Consider the following 23,241-nt stretch of genomic DNA (forward strand, 5'->3'; position numbering starts at 1 on the left):
CTGCTATATTTCAGTAGATTTCTAATGTAAACTGCAACAACTTTGGAGCTGAATTTCATTGTAGTGTACAGTGAACTCCAACATATGTTATTAATTCCACAGTTATACTGTGGTCATTAAGGTAGATAAGTTAATAACATGTCTACCTTAATGATCACAGTATAATTTACATTTTGTCTTGTGCTGCAGATACTCTCCCAGAGCTGTGTGAGACCAGGACAGGCATAAGGGATCTAGGGCGCCGAACTCCTACTCTGCAGCACTTGGAATAAAATATCATTTAAAGTGCTCAGATAATTACTTAGCAACCAGAAGTCTGTGATTCAAAGAAAAAGAAACAGTATCAAAACTTCAGGCTGCCACTCGAGTGTTCCTAGCAGCACCAGGAGCAGGGCTGCTTGCTCGTATCTCGGCAGCGCCGGCGCCCGCAGAACTTCAGCCCGCTCTCCGGGCGGGGCGGGGCGGGGCGGGGCTCCCCGGGCGGGGCTCCCCGGGCGGGGCTCCCCGGGCGGGGCTCCCCGGGCGGGGCGGGGCTCCCCGGGCGGAGCGGGGCTCCCCGGGCGGAGCGGGGCTCCCCGGGCGGGGCTCTCCGGGCGGGGCTCTCTGGGCTGGGCGGGGCTCCCCGGGCGGGGCGGGGCTCTCCGGGCGGGGCGGGGCTCCCCGGGCGGGGCTCCCCGGGCGGGGCGGGGCTCCCCGGGCGGAGCGGGGCTCCCCGGGCGGGGCTCCGGGCGGGGCTCCCCGGGCGGGGCGGGGCTCTGGGCGGGGCTCCCCGGGCGGGGCTCCCCGGGCGGGGCTCCCCGGGCGGGGCGGGGCTCCCCGGGCGGGGCGGGGCTCCCCGGGCGGAGCGGGGCTCCCCGGGCGGGGCTCCGGGCGGGGCTCCCCGGGCGGGGCGGGGCTCCGGGCGGGGCTCCCCGGGCGGGGCTCCCCGGGCGGGGCTCCCCGGGCGGGGCTCCCCGGGCGGGGCGGGGCTCCGGGCGGGGCTCCCCGGGCGGGGCTCCCCGGGCGGGGCTCCCCGGGCGGGGCTCCCCGGGCGGGGCGGGGCTCCGGGCGGGGCTCCCCGGGCGGGGCTCCCCGGGCGGGGCTCCCCGGGCGGGGCTCCCCGGGCGGGGCGGGGCTCCCCGGGCAGGGCTCCGGGCGGGGCTCCCCGGGCGGGGCGGGGCTCTGGGCGGGGCTCCCCGGGCGGGGCTCCCCGGGCGGGGCTCCCCGGGCGGGGCTCCCCGGGCGGGGCTCCCCGGGCGGGGCGGGGCTCTGGGCGGGGCTCCCCGGGCAGGGCTCCGGGCGGGGCTCCCCGGGCGGGGCGGGGCTCTGGGCGGGGCTCCCCGGGCGGGGCTCCCCGGGCGGGGCTCCCCGGGCGGGGCGGGGCTCTCGACCGCGCGACAGCCGCTTGCCGATGGCGCCCCCTGCCGGTCGCGCCCCGCTGCGGCGCGCGAGCAGGTCGCATTGGCACCGCGCCAGTGGGCGGGGCTCCGCCGTGCTTTGCGCGCTCCTATTGGACGTGCCTCGGGAAGGGGCGGTGCCACCCCCTCACGTGAGCGGGGGCCGCGCGCTCTCGTGCCCGATGGCGCCCCCTGGCGGTCGGCGGCCTCGCGGTCTCGCCACGCCGGCATGGAGGGGAGCGGCGGCGGCGGCGGGGCGGATCCGGGCCCGGCCACGGCCTCGGGCGAGGAGGGCGAGGGCTGCGAGGGGCTGTGGGAGCTGCCGGTGGAGCGCTGCGAGAGGCGGCCCGTGTGCGGGCGCTGCAGGTGACGCGGGCGTGGGGCCGCGGGGGCGCCGCGGGGCGCGCTGAGACCCCGGGCGGGCGCGGTCGGGGCTCGGCAGGGGCCGAGCTGCCCGCGGGGGCACCCACACCGAGCGGGTCGGCGTGAGCGGGGTCGCGCTCGCCCCGTGCGCCCTCCAGCGCCTATGGCACCGCACAGCCCGGGCACGGGTCAGGCTGGGAGGGACCGCGCGGGGTCATCCGCTCCAGCCTCCTCTTCAAGGTGGGCCGTCCCAAAGCACGCCGCGAGGGATCCAGGTGGATCTTGGATATCCCCGGTGACAGAGACTCCACAACCTGTCTGGACAATCTGTTCCAGACACAGTAGAGATGTTCTTCCTCCTGTTCAGGTGGAACTTCGTGTGCCTCAGTTTCTGTTCATTGCCTCTTGTCCTGAGGCCATCATGTCCTAAAAGCATGTACGCACCTCTTGTGTAGCAATAACGTAATATCAATTTACACTGTTGTCCAAGGAGTCGGTAAATGTGGTGGGGAATATCTAGAGGCTCAACACATAGAGTGCTACACTTTTTATCTCTATGCTCACCTTTGAAAAGCAAAGGGAAAAGGGAAGATGTGTCCCCTCAGTGCCGTGCAGCGAGGCACGTGATGCTCAGTACATCTGTGCTGTCTTTGATGCTTTGTCAAAAGAAAATAAGAAACTAGCCTTACCTAACAACTTTACAGCTAATTTTGAAATCCATTCAAGCACTGGTTAATACAGCTTGGAATTCACATGTCTTTTTGAAGAAGGCAGTGACTTCAAAGTACCTCACAATACCTCACAACCTAATTTTATAGTTATGTATGTACATCCTTTTAATGAAGCGAGTGCAGGTTCCTGAACTGAAATGCTTGTGCATAAGTGCCAGGGAAAAAAGCTCAGCACCTATACTGATTGATCTGTTCCTGGTCACTGGTGAAACAAGTGGAAAGGTATGTAATTTTGCTAACAGTGTAGCTGCAATCTCTTTCAAGTGTCAGAGTTCAGAAGCTTATTGATGGCGAGTTTCCTATATGTAAACTGTAATAAAAAAATATGTATTGTGCAAGTCATCGTATTTCTAAGTGTTCACTCTTAGAAAAAGGAGTCAGAAGCAATAGTTGATAATGAAAGATGAAAACCAAGCAGGTGGATGACAGTTGCATTTTGCTGCCTTATTTTTCTCCAATAACTTTTAGCTCGAAGAACTTACTGAGCTGGATGTGGTTCTGTAATATCCCCTACTAAATATAGTGGGTTTTTTTTAAGTTAATTTCCCCCTTGAACCTATGTAAATTCCATGTATCAGCAACATCTGGCTAGCAAGGACACACCACAGGCCTACAAACCACTGTGGGGAGGAATTAAGTTTTATTTTGACTGTGGCTTCTACCTTCCTCCCTTGCAGATAGTATTCCAGGTATGAGCAAGCCAGCTAGAGATTTATACTTTGGGTGATATATTTCTGTTTATATTTATAAGGATTCTTCCTCATCCTATAGCTGCTTAGTTTCCTAGTAACCTTTTGGGTACTCTTTTGGAAAGCCAAAGTTGATTTTTGTCAACTACAGTGCTCTCATTCCTGTATTTATTACTCTTTCAGAGGTCTTAAATGGTTCTGAAAAGTAGGGTTTCCTTTTCCTAAAGCCATGCCAATTCTTTTCATATAAATCATGTATTTTTGTAAGGTTCTACTAACCCTATTTTCAGTTTTAGTTTCTGTTCACATTAGCAATCTGCTTTCTTGAAGTTCTTTTTTTTTTTTAAATTTTTTTTTTTTTGTAATAGTTGCTTACTGCTCAGCATTTCTAGTCCTTACATGGCAAGGAATTGGCTGAGTACGAGTTAACCCACTGTCATCCTTACTGAGCTTTTTAATGTTGAGTTCTTTTAAAATGCTTGTAGAGTACTGCTGTTGTTTTGTTAGTGTGTTTCACAATATCTACTTCAGGTCCTTAAATTTTGAACAGATTCTCTGATGAGTCAAGTACAAAAATGATTTCTAGAATAGGTATCTCTGTTTTCTTTCATAGTAAACATGATGCAAAGTATTTGTCCAGCTCCTCATTACCATGTAGAGTATTAAAACATCAGCTTCCTAAAGAGTTGTGGATGAAGTACTGCTCCTTCTGAGATGTATTGGAACAATGAGCACAGCCTCTGAAAGAAATGTGGGGGGCAGAAAAACCAATGAGAATGAAAAGACCACAGAGATGCTTTTTAAGAAAAAAGGAAAATGTATGGGATATTTTTGTGGTGGTGACAATGCAAGACTAAATTGTACATTCAGTATATTTTTGCACTGTAGTCTTTCCATGCTATTCTTCAAGATTATAGCTAAATTATGCTTTTCATTGATCATGACTTTTGTGGCATGACTTGGAGTTGAAGTGGGTAATGCTGTAACTTAGGGGTGCCTCATGGGAAGCAGTATTACCCTTAACAATATCATGTTGGCTGGGGCCAGGGGTATTTAATTGACTTCCTCAGTTTTCTGAACTCTAGATTTTTGTCATAAGGTTCCTTAATGAATGCAATTTAGGTCTGAATTCAGTACAAAAGCATGGAAGAATGGGCTCTCCTTAGCATCATTAGCCCTGGTGATTCCTCAGGGCAACTGACTTCTGATTCTGATTTATAGAAGTGGCAAGACAGCTGATTGACAACTTGCTAACAAGTGCTCAGTCAGTCAAGATGTAAAATAGGAATGTGTGAGTAAGGATGATAAGTTTTCATTTTGGATAATATGAATGTCACTTGAGTGTCCTGAAGGAATATGATGTTTCTAAGTGGTATGTGTTTGAAACTTCCTAATACCTGTGGTGGTGGTGGGGAAAATAATAGCATTTGTAATAGCTTATGGGGGAGAATTAGAATGAAATAAGCAAATGAGGTATGTGCAGTTAGTTGACTGTTTTATTCTTGAGGAAAGAATTTAATACATAGTCTGTCTTCCAAAACCAAAAGGTTAGTGGTGATAAACTTTGAACTGATAATTTCTTAAGGCTTTCATAGCTGACTTTAAGTATTCTACTTGCTTTCAGAAGTTGAAGCCCCACACCCAACCATTTAAATAGGAGAATAGGCTTAATATAGTTTCCAAGTTGCTATTAGCTTGAAAAACAAAATGAGCAGGCCCCACAACTGAAGTAATGTAGGTCAGCAATTTGATTTTGTGGTGTGATAGTAATTTAACATTTTGAGCTTCTGTGAGCTTCTGTGGGTCAGATTTCAGTGTTTCTTGGATACATAGTGTTCTGTTAGGGAAAAAACTCTTTGGTAGTATAAAAGCCATGAATACACAATTGACTTCTTGCTCTTGACTTTACATATGGAAAATTCCATTGTTATAAGAGAACTTCTGGGTAATATTTTCAGGAGAAATTATGACTTTAAACTGTGAGTGTTATCTGTCGTCTCTGAACATTGCTAGGTCTCATGTAGGCCAACAAATACCTACTGGGAACTGTCCTCTATATTTGCAGGGCAGGTTTATGTTGTAAAGTTAGGTTAACAGCAACTGGTATTTTCTCAGTTCTGCTATTATGTATGCTGCGCTGCTGTACATGTATTTCAAGGGTGGGGGATAAGAAAAGGAGTAACATGAATCTGTTAATATAAATACTCCCTTTGCCTATATCTAAAATAACTACAGTGAATTTGAGTGCTGTGAGGGCTCTTGATAGCATTGATAATTCAATGATGACTTTTCATGACATGGTACTACTTCATATTTTTAGGAAAAATGTAGTGTTCTTATAAAAGTGTCACATATTTGTTAATAATTCTGTTATGTCATATAAGGGCTGAGTCTGAAGAAGCAATATGGGCTTTCTTCAGCACAATAAATATATGCATTTGCTTTATAGCACACTGTTAAAGTATTTAGGTGCAAACATGAATTTTTAAAGTTTGAGTAACAATTGCAGAAAATGAAATAAGCATGCATTAAGTATTTTAGCAATGGCTGTTGTAAGAAGATAGCTTCATAGCCTTTTATTACTTGTACTTCGGGATGATTTTTTTCCAATTGGCATGTTTTTGTTATTACTGTCTGGAGATGAACACCACTTCCTATGAGGACATAATTGTCAATTACCACCCTCACAATTTGACATACTCAGCTGGGGCTGTAGCCTGGTCACTCTGTCATGTCAACATTGCTTACATCACAGAATCTTAGATACTGAATGGGTGAGGTTGGCTTCTGAGATCATCTTGGGTCCAGGACCCTGCTGAAGCAGGATTAGCTAGACCAGGTTGCCCAGGATTGTGTCCAGCTGGGATTTGAATATCTCCAAGGACAGAGACTCCACACCATTCTGGGAATTTCTTCCAGTGTTTGACTCTGTCTGTGTTCCGATGGAGTTTCATAGTTTACCTGAGTGTTTTGCCTCCTGCCCTCATAATGGGTGCTGTTGAGAAGAGCCTAACTTCATTCCATCCTGTCAGTCATTTACACAGGCATAATGTCCTCCTTTGTGTTCTCTTTTCCAGGACAAATAGTCCAACTTCTCAGCCTCTTTTTATACAAAAACATCTAGTCCTTTAGTCATCTTTTCAAAGGCATTTATTAATTTCATGCTATATTGTAATCAGATTAATGAGAAGAGATCTTTTCAGGCTGCTGATTTTGTCCCTCAGCTGACTTGGTTAGCATACTTTTTGATCTGTTGGCATTAAAAAAGGAAGAAGAATATGTCAGGCTGGCCGCATAAGATCTGTGGATAACTCTAGGTTAAGAGGCGTACTCCCAAAGACAAGAACTGTATCAGAGAATAATCTTCTTAGTTAAAACAATGTAATAGGTTTGATTGGCTTCTATTCTGTAATTACACCAAGTACACCTTTTCCTTGGGGATGGTAGGGTATTGTAAAAGAGGCCAAAAATATTTAAACATTGAAATGGAATTGAGCCTTCCCAGTTTAATTGTAAGGAATACTAAAAAATACCAGTGGTTATTTTTCTTGATTTGCTTTTGATTTTTGTAAACATAGCACAAAGCAAAAACCTAAAAAAATACTAATTTTACTTTCCAATCTGTGGGGGTTACTAAAGTAGCTGAAGACTGTTATCCATATACCCAAATAATAGTCGGTTTAAGTGCAGCAAATCCAGTGATTTTTAATGTAATTTCTGGGGTTTACATCTGATATTGGCATATGTAAATTTCAGCTGCAGCGCTGTCTTTTTTGAGGGTAACCAGCCCTGACATATCCCAGAGTTATTTATTATGTAAAGTACTTTAGATCTTGTCTGAGCATGCTGTGACTAACTGGTTTTAATTCAGTTAGATTCTTTTCAATTACCTATTGTTTGTTTTTTCTTTTTCTCTTTTTTTTTTTTTTTTTTGTATTCCCTCAGTTTGAGTTTTATTTTTAAAACAGTTTTCCTGTTATTTCAGGTGCATCACTCAAAGCTTCTTCCTTTGTTGAAACAGTATGCCTAGAATTTCTTAGAATTTAGTTTTTCTTCTGAATAGTCTGAGAATGATTTATCAGGGTCATCTGACTTCTTCCACATGTTTTTTTTCTGACTTCTTTCATTGATAATTTTTTTGGTTTGTTTTCCCTTTCAGCTGTGATAATTGTTTGTTGGACTCCTCTCTCTTCCTTTTAATGATTGTATGCCATTCCACCCCCTGATTTCCCATTCACATTTATCCCTTGTAATGCTCCTGTGTGTCCCTTTCTCATTTTTTAAGTCAAATAGTATTCTGAACACTGGATTCAGTTTTCACTTGGCACTTTTATAGCTTTAACAGAATTATATTTTTTCTTCACAAGCTCTGCTTAAATGTTTTTCATCAAAATCTGCAATGCTTTTTGCTCGGAATAAATAACCTCAGTTCAGACTCCTGTATCTGTCAGCCTAATAGTTGTCTCTGCTGTTAGAAGAAGCACACCTGTCTTTTCGCTTGCAAGACATAGTCAACAGATCTTTTTTTTTCTCCATCTTTCTACATACAATTTCTGAGTTACACCAATTATGCCTATGATATATGGTACAAATTTCTTTTCTTTTTCAATTCTTGAACTCTGTTCCTAAATCTATTTAACATGTCAATATGGTAGACTGCAGACTATCTCTAACAAAAGATTTTTTTGTAATCTCAAATTTAATTTCATGGAAATGTTTAGTTGTATTAGTTTACTAATTACTGTCCTTGCAGTACTTAATTTTTGTTTTCCTGTGAACATGTAAAGAAAATGGACCAAACAAGTTCTGAAGGCCTCATCCTACAGCTCTTCTGGCACAAAGTAATAGTTAGTAGGTCATCTATGTTGTAAAGTTAACATGAATTTAACCTAGTGAGTAGCCAAATACTTACTGTGGCTTATCTTTGTTTCTTTCTACATGTGTTCCTTAGTTTTTATATATTATTAATTGATAGTACAATTTTTTGAGAGCTTATTCTTCTTTTTCCCCTTTTTAGAGCAGTCAATCAACTGTTGTCCAAAAGGCAAAAAATATTAAATAACATTGACTATGCATGCATGCTACATTTGGAAGGAGTGCCTTTTAATACACACTTTTGTGTGAATTGACAGTATCAGCTTATTCAACCTTACAAGATTTATTATAAAATACCTTTATTTTCTTATGATATCATGGAATTGGCATTGTAGCCTATATTTCTGTTTAGCACTTTAGCACTTCTATTTATTCCAAAGTCCAGTTTAATGAAATTTAAAGTAGGTAAATTGTGCACTATGAAGAGAGTAAGTGGTTTAAATTGGAATGAATATAAAATGTTCAGGAATTCAATATTTTGATGCTTTTGTCAGATAATGGAAAGAAAATACTCCTTATCTAAAAAGCACTTAGAGTTTATGGGTTAAGTACAGATGCTGAACAGTCTGAGGAAATCTACTGCCAGAAAAGTTAATTAGAGATAAGGCTAGTTTTGTTAACAATGGAGTATATTCTTAACAGATGTAAAATGATAAATCAAGACAGTGGTATTTTATAAAAAAGGAGGATCTGAAAAAAGGTGATTCAGAGGTTCTTAGGGTTTGCTATGTATATGAAACAATAGCAGTCCAATTCACTTTTATAATGGACGGAACTTGTTTTTTCCTTGCATTTTTGAATTCAGTATTACACTTAAGCAATTTAGGAACAAGTCACTTTTCTGCCTTCACCCTTGATTTATTAGAATTGTTGGTTAGAAGCTTCCGAAATTCTCCTTGTTAGAATTTTCAACAAATAAGTTGTAAGGCTGTAAAATCACTATGGTTTAAATTTATTTTGTTTTTAATAGAAGGGGTTGTTAATTGTGCTTTCTAGTAGGAAATTTCTTCATTAAAATACGAAAGAAAGATCAATGAATTCCAATAGTGCTGATTCTTCTGGAGATCTATGTCAAATTCCCCTTGAGCATCAAAGTTCTTTTAAAAATCCTAATGCATGAAAAGCAGGCAGCTAATACAATGTATTAAGTTGATTTTAAGTGCCTTTTAGAATATATCACCTCCAAGTAGGTTAAAAAATAACCCCTAGTATACACCAAGCCTACTTACACCTATAGGTGCTTCATGCCTTACAAAAGTGAACAAGGATGCTGATGAATATGTGCTTTAAACTTAAGTGGTTTTGAAGATATCTAGGCACCCAAATATTGTGGAGCTTATGCCTTTAAAACTGGTTCAGTAATGTCTTTGACGTTTATAATGGTGCAGTGGATATAATGTGTCAAAATCTAGTAAGTTGGTTATGCTGTAATATAATTATGTTCTGAGCCACTGCTTTCATTTTTTATTCAGTTCATGTTGGCAAATGCAGATTTTGTAACTGTTGGAAGAGGAGTCAGGAAGGAATTTAGTAGGGGTGCTGTCAGAGGACTAATGAAGTCAATGTAGCACTAAAACAAATACGGGCAGGAGACAAATGGAAGACCAGCATACCCTTCTTCGATAGACTAGTTAATGGATTTAACTGCATCTGACCATGATGGCAGGTTCTGGTTCTGGAGTAGGGGGTGGTTATGTTTGTCTGAATTTAAGAATATTAAGGGAGTGTTTGAGAGCTTTCTACGAAAGTCAAGCTGGCAAGATACAGACTAGGTAATAGGTTTATAAAATAAACAAAATAAGGAGAGTGTCCCGGTCCAGTGAGCTCAAGCAATCTACAGTTCAAAGTGGGAGAGGTCTTTGTGGGGGTTTATGTTGTGGGCAGAGGTATTGAACATGCTCCCAGTGCCCAGGTAGAAGGCAGGGTGGAAGGTATGGGCAGCCAGCTTGCAGGTGACAGCCAGGTGGAGGGAGCAATAGAGCAATAGCTGTACTGCGGGAGGTTAGAGCTGCCGTTCAGAAAGACACTGACAGCTGTCTAGTCATGAGGAACCTCAGTAAATGCAGCATATTCAAAGCTCAGTTTCCAGGGCTAAATAAGCCCTGGTATCTCTCTCAGCCTGTGTACTGGCCTGCAAGGGAACCACTCCACAGCAGAGGTAGGCAGCAGGGTAAGCATGGGCCAGCAGCATCCCCTGGTGAGAAAAGAGGTCCTGTCCTGTCCTGTCAGTTTCAATCAGAATGTAGCTGTGTTTCAGCTTCACAAAAAACTAATTAAACTTTCTGTGAGCGGTTAAATGCTAGAGCTGCTGGGTTAAATGCTATGTTGCCTGGTGAGACTCTGGTAGGCTAACAGCAGTTGGCTCAAAGCCTTTGAAATTGTGCTTGCTTTGAGTCCCAAGCTGTCCAACTTTGAATTATTTTATGAGTCTGTTTATAGCTTTTTACTGCTGCAGTCTGTTTAAGTTAATACCAGTGGCCTCTCAGACCATGATACTTTTATGAGCATAAAATTAACCAGTAATTATTGTGATCCTTCTTATTCCTGTCAGCTTTTTAATGAGGTATGCAGGTGCAGTCTAACCTTGTTTTTCGTTAACTTTTTATAAGCATGTTTGCTAAATACATACTACGCTAGGAATAAAACTAGTGTTTTCAAGTTAAACAAGAAAGTTTAATTCATGCAACAGACTTCTAACTTTCTTATTTAAAAAAAAGCATTATTGTGGGGTATTTTTTCCTAGGACCTGAAGCCTGCAAAGCTTTGAGTGGTAAAAATCAATGTGGTTCTGAGGTTTGATATGGTGACTGCTATATTAAGCATTAAAAACTATTTTTGCTGAATTGATTGTTTACCTTATAAAAGCATCATCTCCCAGTAGCTAGAAAATTGTTTAGAATGGCTTAATGAATTTGATGCCTGATTAAATAAAAGAGATATTTTGTATTCCATAAAAATCAACATATTTTAAAGAAATAACTTTTTACTGTTAAATATCGGGTACACTGTTTTGAAATACATAATTTTGTTGCATTATATCAGGAAACCGACTGAGTGCTTTTTAATAAGATAGATGCTAGATCAGAATCAGTGTATTTGACAGAAGTGCTGCTCTTCAGAAAAAGGACACTAGAGCGCAGTATAGCATTTAAAGTGCTCTCACAGCTAAGTGGCATCAGGAAGTCTGAACAGCACATTGCACATGGCCTTTTTGGTATTGTTTTATACTGTTCAGTTATTCTGAAGTTTTCTAAGTATCTAAACACAGCTCCATTCTTCTACCCTTCTATGGCAGAAATGAATATTTTACTAGAATACTTTAACTGAATATTCTATTTAATATTTAACCATTTTCACCATACAGGTTGTCATATGAAGCTCCAGTAAATATATATTTTTGCTTGCATTCAGTTGAAGATAAACTGCAGAATCTTTATTTTAATAGTAATGTGTATTCTTTTAAAGGAGTTTTGTCTGATAGACATTATCTACTTTCATGTTAATGCTAAATATAATTTAGGAAGGGAATTCTGTTGTGTGCTCTGTATTACCATAATAAATTATAGCAATACCTTCATTTAATAGGGTTTTAAAAAAGTTTTTGAAAGGAATAAGGGTTAAATTCATAACTGGAAGTAACAGGATATAGCATTGTTTTGTGGATTGAGAGACATAAGAACTTAGCTCTTTTAACTTCTGAAATACGTGTGGGCACTGATCCTGTTTTCATTAAAAATCAGTGACAGAATTCCCTTGACTTCATTTGGTGCAGAAGTGAGCTTTTAATTTAACTCCCTTTTTTCATGTGCTTGTTTCAAACTAGGACTCAGTCTTGGTTTTGTTATTAAAAATAAAGTATATATTTCAATAGATTCTTTGTTTAAAATACTATATTAGATAAGATGAAGTTGCAAGAGAGACCTACATTTCAAGTGTGAAATGACCTATTCCTTCCATGGAGGTAGCAAGGGCGGTTTTATTGAAACTTGGTCAACATGTTTTGAAGATACTGTCACTCATGCAATTCAAACTTAAAACTGAAAAAAACCCATAATCTGACACTTAGTGTTAGAAGTTGTTATTCCTGCCTGGATAGATTTTTGCAATGTTACCCTTAAAGAAAATTTGTAACAATCCTCTTTTGATCAATAAACAAGAAAAAACAACAGTGCAGTAAGATTTTATGTAAATTTAACTTGAGATTTGTAGCCTGCATTTAGACAACTTCAGTTGCTGTTTGAACGCCTCACTGTACTTGGAATGTACTGTCAATGGCTACTGTTAACTGTGTCTTAATCTCAGTTTCCCTGTCTCACTGCAGTTTTAATTTTGAACCTTTATTACACATGGGGTGCTGAAGAACCTGTGTTCCTTCACACCAAGCTACCAGACTGAGAGGGAGAGTCAGCCACAGTTTCTGAGAGTCATGTGTTTGTGCAGGCATGCAAGGCACTACCAAGCCTACCAGACCCAAGATGATGGTGCTGTATTGTTGGAAAATAAAATTTTAAAATTTTATTTAAAATTTTATTTAAAATTTTTATTTAAATTTTTTTTTCCTCTTTCTTGCTTGGATTGTTAGGTTCCTCTCTTCCCTGGGAAATTCAGGACTTTTTTATGAGATGTTTTGGTTACACAGTCTTTCTACTTTGTCTTTTCTTGTGGTAGCATCTGAGCTTGTGAAACAGATTGGGAATTATAAGCTGGCAATGTAAGACTTGAGTTTAACTTCTTTATATCTCAATGGCACACTTTAAACGCCATTACTGCTTCACCTTCTTCAACAAATTTAAAACTCTGCTAGCTGTCTGGCATCAAGTTTGTCAGGGTGCCAGGTATTTTGCCAGACTGTAGAGCCAAGTTGCATGAAAATGTCAACAATCTCAGGCTCATTAGTTTTTGGCTTTCCTGGCCTTTCTGTAATGACTGCAGTGCTGCATAAACTAAATACTATTTTATTTATTTACTCCTATTAGTTCCAGTGGAAACCACAGCCAACTTTAATGTAAACAGTTAAGCTGTTGAAAGAATGTTCTTCTATTGATTTGTTAATTGAAGTTATTTACAAAGAAAGCTGCCTGCCAAAGTCTGCTTCCTTGTTAAAAGTTCAGAAAATGATACAGTGTGGATATTTTGGTTTTTTTTTCTTTGCACCTTCTGTCTTCTAAAGCAGTAGAAGATACTTGTTGTATTGGATATGTTTTCATTAGGCTTGTAAAACTGCCATGAACATACCACGCTGGAAAAAAAAAAACCCAAACTAACTTGTTTGTCATTTATTTATGATTTAATTGGTCAGGCAGAAAGGTTATTTGCCTTGGGAAATGGACACATGAGAACACAGTGCAATTTAAAAGCCTTTAATAAGGTTCGTGCTGCCTTTGTCCGCATTTTTGAAATATATTGGTTTTTGTCTGTATACTTTCAGCATACAAATACACAGAAGATTGCTCATCAAGGATAGCGTACTCTTACAGGGCTCATGCACATGCTGTACTAAAGAATCTGCTAATTTTGTTGGGTAACTAGTTGATTCATATTGTAGTGTCAAAGTCTAAAGGAAATGTCCAAATTAACTTAAAATTCTTACAGTATAATTGCATGTCACTGTGTCGGAGCTCACCTCTAGGTTGGGGGTGGCTCTGTGTGGTGGAAAAGTCTCTCCTCCAATCTGTGCTTTCAAAGAAAGGCTCAGTAGTCTTCTGTTGTCCAGTCTCAAGGTAGTTTATTGCAAGTTATCTAAAAGATTTTCTTCTTGAACTGCTGCGGTTTGCTCAGCAGCTCAGGCAAAGGCACACACACACCCTGACATCCTTTCTGACTCCCGTCTGCTTCTTCTCTCTCCCTGCCCAGGGCTGCTGCTATCTTAATGATACATTACATGTTAAATGTTTATCATTTTTCCCCAATGCCTATTGCCTATATTAAATAATGCCTTTCTACTCTAAACCAATCTGAGTGCCAACATCACCAAGAACATGGAGGTAAGGAAGAAGGAAGAGGGAGGACAGGGCAGGCCCAAATCCCTCCATCTTAAAACTTCTAACCCCCATGTACAAGACCTAAAACCCCCCTGTACAGCACTCAAAAATTCTTCCCTTCACTTTGTGACTATCTCTACTATAATATCTAAACTTTTGTGACTTCTTCCTGCAAAGTTGGTAAATCGTTCCATGGTTCAAATCCAAAATCACAGCTGTTTCCATCTGTGTGCCAGGGTCTCAAATGCTTCTGACCTGGACCCGGAACATCCAAAAATGTCTGAGGGACATTTTGAGTTCTGACATCACTGTAGTGTTATAAACTTTTCCATAACAGCCACTTCACCCATAATTGGTAATTCTCTAGCTACTACATCTTCAATATGTGCTGCTGCTACTACCACTGATAATGACGACAAAATCTCTTGTACTATTTACTTCATGATGAAAACCACTGTGAAAAATATGGTAATGCCAGTGAGTCAAGAGACCTGCTTCAGCTGGGAAAAAGACAAAAGTGGAGTGAACAGAGAAAAGGTTAGGGGGTTTGTGGTGGCGCCCCCTTGCCCTGGAAAGGAAATAGAAGAGAAGAAGATCTCTGTTCTTGAGCCCTCGACCCCAGGGGAAAATGGGGGGGACTGTGGTCCCAAACAATGAAAAACTGAACTGTTGTTTCCTCCCCTCTTGGCAGGGCATCCTTGAAAGTAAAAATCCTAAAGGCAGTCTGTCCATCCATGCATTTAGTGGTGAGAGCACTGGGCATGGAAAGGAGAAGGGTCACCATGGCAAACTTTTTCTCCAGGCGGTGCCATGTGTGACATGGAAACACAGGATCTGGAGCTGTGTTTCTTGGGGGGTCTGTGGCACAGGAGAGACTCTGTTCCCTCGATGGACTGAGTATCGGTTGTTTGGAGGGTGGAAGCCTGATTGGGGTCCAGATTGTGTCTCACTGTGGTTCGTTGGAGTTGGGTGGTGGGGGGAGGGATGTTTTGCAAGGTTTTCATTTGATCTTTGTGTGGTTTTTTTTTCCCTTCTTTAGTTTTCTCTTTTCTTTAGTAGTAGTTTAATAAAGTTTTTTTTCCTGTTATTAAGCTTGGGCCTGCTTTGCTCTATTCTAGATTCCACTTCACAGCATTCAAGGGAGGGATCACATTTTCATGGGGGCACTGGCATTGTACCAGTGTCAAACCATGACATTTACAGATACACATTTTCTAAAGAGAAATGTATGTATGTATGTAGGTTTATTTGCCTGATTTTTGAAGAACTGCACTAGCTGATGTAATTTTCAAAAAAATAGCAAGGTTTTCTTTAATGGGAACTCAGAGCTTGTCATGAATTAATGACTGCTTCTGTCTCTTAGTTCTGGAAAGTCGGCTTTTTAGTCCAGTTTTAGTCTTAAATATAGGAAAATAATATCTTGTAATCTTTGTAAGTAGAGCTTCTGAAATATATTGCTACCGTTGTTCAAATCCAGACCCATTGAACTTTGACTGAAAATCTTTACAACCTGATAGTTGTTTGGTGCTGGAGATGAAATGAGTTGGTGATGTAAATCCTGTTTCTAGTAGCTGGTTGTCAGCAGCTGAAGACTCTAGCTGTTTTTGAGATATATTTGTTGCTTTTTTTTTTTTTTTTTTTCCCAGTTAATGCTCAGGTCATAATCCCTAAAATATATTGGGTTGCTCTGAAAGTAAATGTTAAAATGAAACCACATATAGTCTCTACTCTTGTTTTCAACACTTATGTCGCTGAGTTTTATGTTCTCTTGCTGAGTGTAGGAGCTGGATAATGTCTATTTCTTCTTCTTCTTTTTTTTTTTTTTTTTTTTTTTTTGAAATAGTGATTTGTGACAGTAAACCATACTCAGAACAAATGGGTCAAACATGATTTCTGTGATGGAGAGTTAAATAATAACAGGTACCTGGGGATGATAATAAATACTGGGCACCTGTAGAGTGATATTTGTGGCTGATAGGAATAGTGGTTTTGTGATTTTCTGAGCTAAAAAGCGTATCTTCATGATATGGACAGCTTGATAATGGACAGCTTTTTATTGCTGTGAATTTCTCCCCTGCCCATTATGTGATTTAACATAATGTTCATGAATGTAATAGGTAATATATGTAAATAGGTGTTTCTTTTTGCCCTTAGTCTCTGCTGGTATTCCTTGATGCCTCTGTGAATTAACTACTGTATTCTTTATTAAGGTTTTCTGAAGTCCAGTGCTCTGGGCAGAGGTCCAGGATTGTTTCAAATTCACAAAGAAGCAAAGTTTCCAAATTGATTGTTTATGATAGAAAATCAGTGTTTTGCATGGGTGGCTGTGGTTAGAGTGGAAAACAGAAAGAAAGGCAAGGGATGTATCTTCTCACCATACCATGTATGAGTACCAACTCTTAGCAGTTCTGCTTCTACATGGAATCTGAGAAATCGACAAGAAATCTAAGTGCTAGGAAATAGTTCTGTGATCTCCTAGCTGCTCAATAGTAGTGGGTGCTTTGTTGTGTGGCAGGGAGCTCTGTCTCCCTGACCCCCTTCTGAACCTCTTTCTGTACGTCTTCTCTGAAGTATCTCTGACTCCATCCCATTGCTTTTTCTCACTGCTCTATCTCTTGACTATTGCATTGCGGCTCGCTCCGCACGCACGGTACCCCCGAGCGGTGGCGTGCTGCGTGGCGGAGGGAAGAGAGATGGTGCGGCCATCCCCCCTGCGAGCTCTGCTGCCCCAGTTACCGGCGTGGGGACAGACAGAGGTGACACGGGACTTGAGATGTGACGAGATGAGCTTATTTGGTGAGCCCCAAGACCCTCCAGGGAGGGCGGACAAAGGTTTTGTACCAGAACTCAAGAGGAGGGGTGCAGGAACAGCAACCAACGAGGGCGGAGCTGGGAAGGAGTTTGAGGTGGGACTAACATATCACAAACCTATCAGGGGTAACAGGGGAGGGGAGTAACACAAAGTAACAAGTAGGGTGTTGAGTCTCACTAAATGGACAGGGAGTGCTTCTGGATGCAGGGAAGGGGCCAGAAGGAACGACAGGGATGTGGTCAGGGAAAGGGGCAGGGAAAGGGAGGCTGGACAATCCGGAGAGGAGAGGGCCGGGGAAGAGCTCGGGAAGACTGGGAACTGGGAAGGGGAGGGGACCAGAGAGGAGGGAAATGAACAGACTCTGAACAGACATCAATCTAAAGAAAAACCACATCACAGCACTTGACCCCATTAGTTGCAGTGGGATTCTAGGTCCATCCGAAGGCAGTTTTTGTTTAAAAATACTGCATTGCTTTCTGAATGCCACTTTATACTGTGACCAAGTTTGCTGTGTTGATAGTACCTTGTGGCAAGAACAGATGCTATGTTTTATCAACTGTACAACTACTCATAGTTGTAAAAAGCCCTCTGGAAATGAACTTGTTGAATACAATGGTAACCTCTATGTAATTAGTCAATTTTATGGTCTTGCTGGTTTGGAAGTTTGTGATACTGCATTAAATGTCTTCTGGTACAAAATGCTAAATTTAATCTGGCATATTTTAGTGAATTTAATATTTACTACTGCGGTGGCTTTTCCTGGAGCTAGATAAAAAGGTCTTGGAACCTGTACCAGAATATATTATAGGTTTAAAGTGCAAAAGGAGCAAGATATAGAAGTTAAAAGAGATAAAATTAGACTTAAATTAGATTTTAGGAATAAATTATTTCCTGTGAGGGTAGTGAGGTGCTGGAACACATGTTCCAAAGGAGCTCTAGGTAACCTATCTCTGGAAGTGTTCATGGCCAGAACAGTGCTTTGAGCAACTTGATCCTGAAAGGTGTCCCTGACTATGTCTGGGGAGTTGGAATGAGATGATCTCACAAATCTTTTCCAACTCAAGCCATTCTGCTGTTGATCCATTGAGTGTTGATCTAAATGAGTGTTTCAGGGAGGATGTTTTTTTTTTTTCTAGCTGACACTCTGGAGGAGCAACAGGAGGAAGCTGATAGTAATATGCTGTTAGATGAAGTCCTGACATTCAAACTCAGGGGCCTCAAGCTCTTTAGCACAGTGAACATTTGATGTTCATTGGAAATGAGCTGCAAAATGGAGAGACACCAAAGGACTCCATAGCTCTCCTCAAGATAGCAAGAGAGCTGTGGTAGAACTTTTCATATGAATTAGAACAAGTATATTCTAGATTTCAGATCAGCTGAGTTAGTTTATTTCTGTATTCTGTTTAAACCTTAAAGCTTAAAGTTGCTGTCTTTATTGTGTTGAAAAGGTTACAAAATCTTTTGTGCAGGATAACTCAATTTTCTTTAAATAGTTACCGTTTTACACCTGAAGGCAATTTGTTTGCAAAATAGATGATTTATATTGTTGGGTAACATATAAACAAATTTTTTCCATTATTGCGTGTAATATTTTCTTTGAACAAAAAATATTACTGTGATTTGTATTAGATATTTTTCCTGTGCATACACATTTAAGTGTATGTTTTTACTCTGGGAACAGAGGTATGTTCCATTAAATTTATTGGTTACACCATTAAAAACCTAAAGTGCTGAAACAAAACCAACTCATACACCTGTTTTATTTATTTATAACTTCTTGTGGGAAGCAAAACTTTAGCAATGTGCCTTTTTTAAAAAATTTATTTTTTCTTTATTCTTTGCCAGGAAGCTGGTGTTACACAGATTATCAAGTGGAAAAGGAAGTCCTATATCATTGTTCTTGATACTCCCTCCGTCTGTGTTTCTGATACTGTGTTTTATGTGGCTATTGACTCTAATAAAGTTCGTAAGGATTTAATTTTATATTTTTATGCCTTATGACCAGTGACTTTCTAAATTTTTTAAAAGAGACAGAAGGAAGAAATGGGAGCTGGAAAACAATAAAGCCAGAATAATCTTCCTAGCCTGATTTTTCTCAGGAAACTTAATTAAAAATAAGGCTTGAAATTTTGCTTGAGTAAAGAATTTTCAAAATAAGCCTAGAAGAAACCCAGACAGTGCTGATGACATGAGAAATTACTCCAGGTATTTTTGATCTGGCTTCTCCAGCACTCAGAGTGCACACCAGAGGTTTGTGTAGTGTCATAAAAATGTTCTGTGTTTAATTATTGGTAACACTTTACAACTGATCTGCATTTTTGAGAAGTGTCTGGCATTAAATTGCTATTTTCACAGGATTATTTATTGAAAGTTTGTACTATTGAATGTTATGTCATCTTAACTTCAGACTGTGGTCTTTTTCTAATTGTTTGGTTAGGATTGTTTCTTCCTAGATGCATAAATTTATACATATCTATGTATACGATCTGCTTACCTATGTATAATCCAGTCTTTCTTTTATGTTCCCTCTATAGCTGTAGTGATTAAGGTAGAGAATGCAAAATGTTTTCTTAAATCAATTTTTAGTTTGTGTTTGTCCTCTAACATAAAAGTAGCAAAAATAGCATTAGTTTTCAAATTTTTAAAAATAAATGGGCCTCTCCTTTTAAACTTCCAACCCTCCCCCCACCCCCCAGCTTTGCAAAACTCCTGAATGTTGTTTTAATACATGGGAGTAACGGACTAGAGTCAGTAAAAACATTCATAAAAGTGTTAGTATTAAACATATGGTAACGTGCAGCTTTTTTTCAGATTTCTCAGGTGGGTTTTGACCTTGAAACTGTTGGTGTTTTGACAAAAACAGTAGAGAAATCTAATTTACTTGAAGCAGCCATTTCTGTTTTGGCAGGCATGTTTTTTAGAAAATACAGTTTGGGGTCTGACCTTGGCAATATGTTTTGGAACATGAATATGTTGCTACAAGTGTTAGTAGTTAATAAACATCAAGTTCTTCCTTATTTTAATATTGGAAACATTGTTTCTAGAACATGTGCTTGGCACACTTAACCTCTGTATGTTTGCATACAAATGTCTACAAATGCTGAGCATAAAACTGCAACTTTGTTAGGTTTTGCTTACTTTGGGTTTAAATCCTTGAATAACTTACCTGTAGTTTTCTGAGTATGGGTGTTTGAATACACTCAGTTGCAATCACAGAATGACCCTTGTTCTTAGAAGAAGCCTTTGGACTTGTAGCAAAGTAAAGTTATGAAGCAAGTTGAAATAAAATAATACAGAGACTTGGAAAGGGCTCCAGAATTAGCTCACTGTTTTCCAGATTATGGCTTATTTACTTTGGGAGTATCTCTGCCCAGAAACAAGTAATCACACTAAACCTGATACCACAGTCCTTTGTCCATATTCAGTTCTGCTGGGAAGATAGACTTAATGTTATTCTGAGTATCATTAATTGAGATATAAATAACGGAGAGAAAGCTATGAGGTCAGTACATGTACATAGCTGTCTTTTTCATGTGGAACATTCTTGCAACATATGGAATTATTAATTTTTTTTCTTTTGGCCATGCCATTGTGATAGGTTACTTCATCATAATTTTTTAGACTAGAAAAGCTGTATTGAAAAACAGGTAGGATTCCACTTTGAGCTGTACTGAAATCGCATACAGGAGAATAACGCAACAAGAATTATCCTCTGTAAAATCCTAATCTCAACCCATAAACCTTTTCCTTAATATTTTGAACACTACTGCTCCTGCCTAGAGCTGATTGCTACTTTGATTTCTAGAAATGAGAAAAAGCTGATGTTCAGTGTTAAAGAAGTTCCCGGTGCTGCTTCTGTAGGGCGAGAGTAAAACAGCATGTTTAAACAAAAGAAAAAGACTAAATGCATTTTCTGCCTAGGTGGCCTTTCTCAGAGTAAAGGCAGCTTTTGTGGGGGTGGAACAGAACTTGGGTTTGTTCTGCAGTGCTTCCTGTCCCACAGATGTGGACTGGTAATGTTGGTTTCATGAACAAATAATGTTGAGGCTTTTTTGTCTCACAAATAACTGTTAGGTTCCAAAGTAAAATTACGGAAGTAAGTCTTGTGCTCTCAAGATGGGGTTGTAAAAGCATGTATTCAACATAATTAGGTACCTAATTGAGTGCTTAAAGTTATGTGATGTATATGCATATGTAAGTAATTAAATTATATTGGGAAATTCTTTATTTGTCATAGTCTGTGCTCCGCTCCCAGATCAAATTATAAGCAGAATTTATTTTTCAGCTATTTGAAAATACTTTCCAAGTAATTTTTTTATTTTTTGCTAGGGTTGATGTTTTTTTCTGTGAGATTAACAAAGCTTAAAAAGCTATCTGTGAAAAATCCAAACCAGTTTGGAAAATACAAAAAACATATACCAAAGGGAGACTTGAAAATAAGTTATATTTAGTGAAATTTGTTATAATTAAACACCCTGAGGTCAGAAATCACTGGAAGTCCTTTTGTGTATATATGAGTGGTAATGAACAGTGTAGCTCATGGGATTGAAGTCAACAGCTAACTGTTCTGGAACAGCTTGCTTTAGTAGATTTTCATGCCTTCATCTCTCTTCAGCAGGAAATGCTATAATGGGGAGACCTTTAACAACTTATCTTGTAAGTGAAACCAGCTGTCGGAGTGAACCAGCTATTGGAGAGAAACCAAGAAGTCACACTTTGTACACAGACCTGAGTTTTTTGACAAACCTGATGATCAAAGAGAGGATGAACTTTGACTTAACAATCAGGGCACAGGCAAAAATCAGTCTCAACAGTATTTGTTGCTTCTAGGTTGTTATCAAAACAGAGATTTTTGTTTAAATTTCTTATATCTGAGAACATTTGGGAAAAAGATAAAGGGATTGTACTAGAGAGTAACCCATCAGACCTGGAAGTGAGGTTATTTTCAGTTCATTCATGATGAAGGTCCCTTGGGTAGCCCACTGAATAGTTAGGTTACAGATTGCTTAATTTTAGGCCCGAAGCCTGGCCATTAATACATCAGAATATGCCAAATTTATGCTGCATTATCAACAGGAAAATGCTAGTACTAGAAGGAACAACAGACATCAGGCTACTGGAATGGTACACCAGAAAAGTGTATCAGAATAATTTCCAGTTTGCCATTAGGCTGATTTATTGTGTGTGAACCTTTTTGTCTAAATACTTAACATTTATTTTTCTGGTGCTTATTTTGAGAAGTACCAATTTCTTGTTTTGCATCAACATTTCCCCCATCCTCATTTTGTATTGTGAGTGGTATTGGGTATATCATGTGGAGAAGGGAATAGCCTCTGTGCCTCAGTAGCTGGAGCTTGAAGTACAGGTTTTAAATTAGCACAGCCTGTCAACTGATAAAGAGGAGCTTATCAGTTCTTACTGCCTTTTTATAATGCTGCTATTTACTATTAAATACTAATATTTGAATGGGGAACAGTTGTACTGATGTGGATCACTGCAGCATTACTTAGTCCACCTGTCTGGGTGCATGCTCTTGTGAGCAAGCAAATTCATTCTCTGTCAAGCTTGTCATGAATTTAATTTGAACCTGTCTTCAGAATTCACTTCTTTGAATCACATCTGCTGCAGTGATTCATTGCTTACTGTCTCTCCTGTGTGGTTAACATATGAATTGTTAACAGTAAAGGTTACAAGGAGGGTACAGGTGAAATTGTGGTTCAAGTCCCTATCACTGCTGAAAATACTGACTTTGTATGTTTTAAGTGTATAGAGTTTTGTTTGCAAAGATGGTGTGATTTTAATTGATGACTACATGTGGTAGTTTCACTGTTAAGGAAATTCTTCATTTTCCTGAGTAGTTGAATAATCTGTCCAAAGAGCTAGAGTGACATCCATCCATGTACATGCACATGAATGTGTTTTTTTCTGGAATGACAGTTCAATTTCTCTGTGAAAATCTTCAAGCTTACTTCTTTGCTTCTGTTTATTTTTGGTCATCCAGCACATCAGTTTCATACTAAGCATAAGTTAATTTCTTTAGATACTGTTCTTCAGCTAGTAATTTCAACAGCTTGAGTCAGTACACTAAAGAATTTTAAATAATTTTTTTGTCTGACTTAAATTAGATGTTCCTAATAAGGCTTTTTCTGTTTTCAGTCTACATGTATGATACATATTTCAGCATAGATAGAATTATAAAAAATTAAAATACATCATGTCTGGGTTTTCATGTGTGTATACTTCTAAAATGTTATATTCTAATAAATCATTCTAAATATTATATAAATTCTAAATATTGTGTTTTCTATTATAGCTCATAATATTGTTGAAATGAACTTGTTAGGAAAGCAGTAGCAGACTTGTCTAATAAGGGTATGGATACTAGTAAGCTGCTCATCTTGAAGATGACAAAAG

At 40.3% G+C, this 23,241-nt stretch overlaps 1 protein-coding gene across 5 annotated transcripts in view; it reads left to right on the top strand.

Annotated features, from left to right (window-relative positions):
* Positions 1 to 1,584: 1,584 nt before the first annotated feature.
* DTWD2 (DTW motif tRNA-uridine aminocarboxypropyltransferase 2) overlaps positions 1,585 to 23,241 on the top strand; it is a 98,863-nt gene continuing 77,206 nt past the window's right edge. For all 5 annotated transcript variants that reach the window (XM_077790263.1, XM_077790266.1, XM_031507506.2 and 2 more), the window contains exon 1: positions 1,585 to 1,742. In XM_077790263.1, the coding sequence (XP_077646389.1) occupies positions 1,606 to 1,742 (137 nt within the window). In that variant the 5' untranslated portion in view covers positions 1,585 to 1,605. The remainder of the gene's footprint in view (positions 1,743 to 23,241) is intronic.

The sequence above is a fragment of the Lonchura striata genome, chromosome Z (genome assembly GCF_046129695.1).
Source record: "Lonchura striata isolate bLonStr1 chromosome Z, bLonStr1.mat, whole genome shotgun sequence".
In the NCBI taxonomy this organism is placed as follows: Eukaryota; Metazoa; Chordata; class Aves; order Passeriformes; family Estrildidae; genus Lonchura; species Lonchura striata.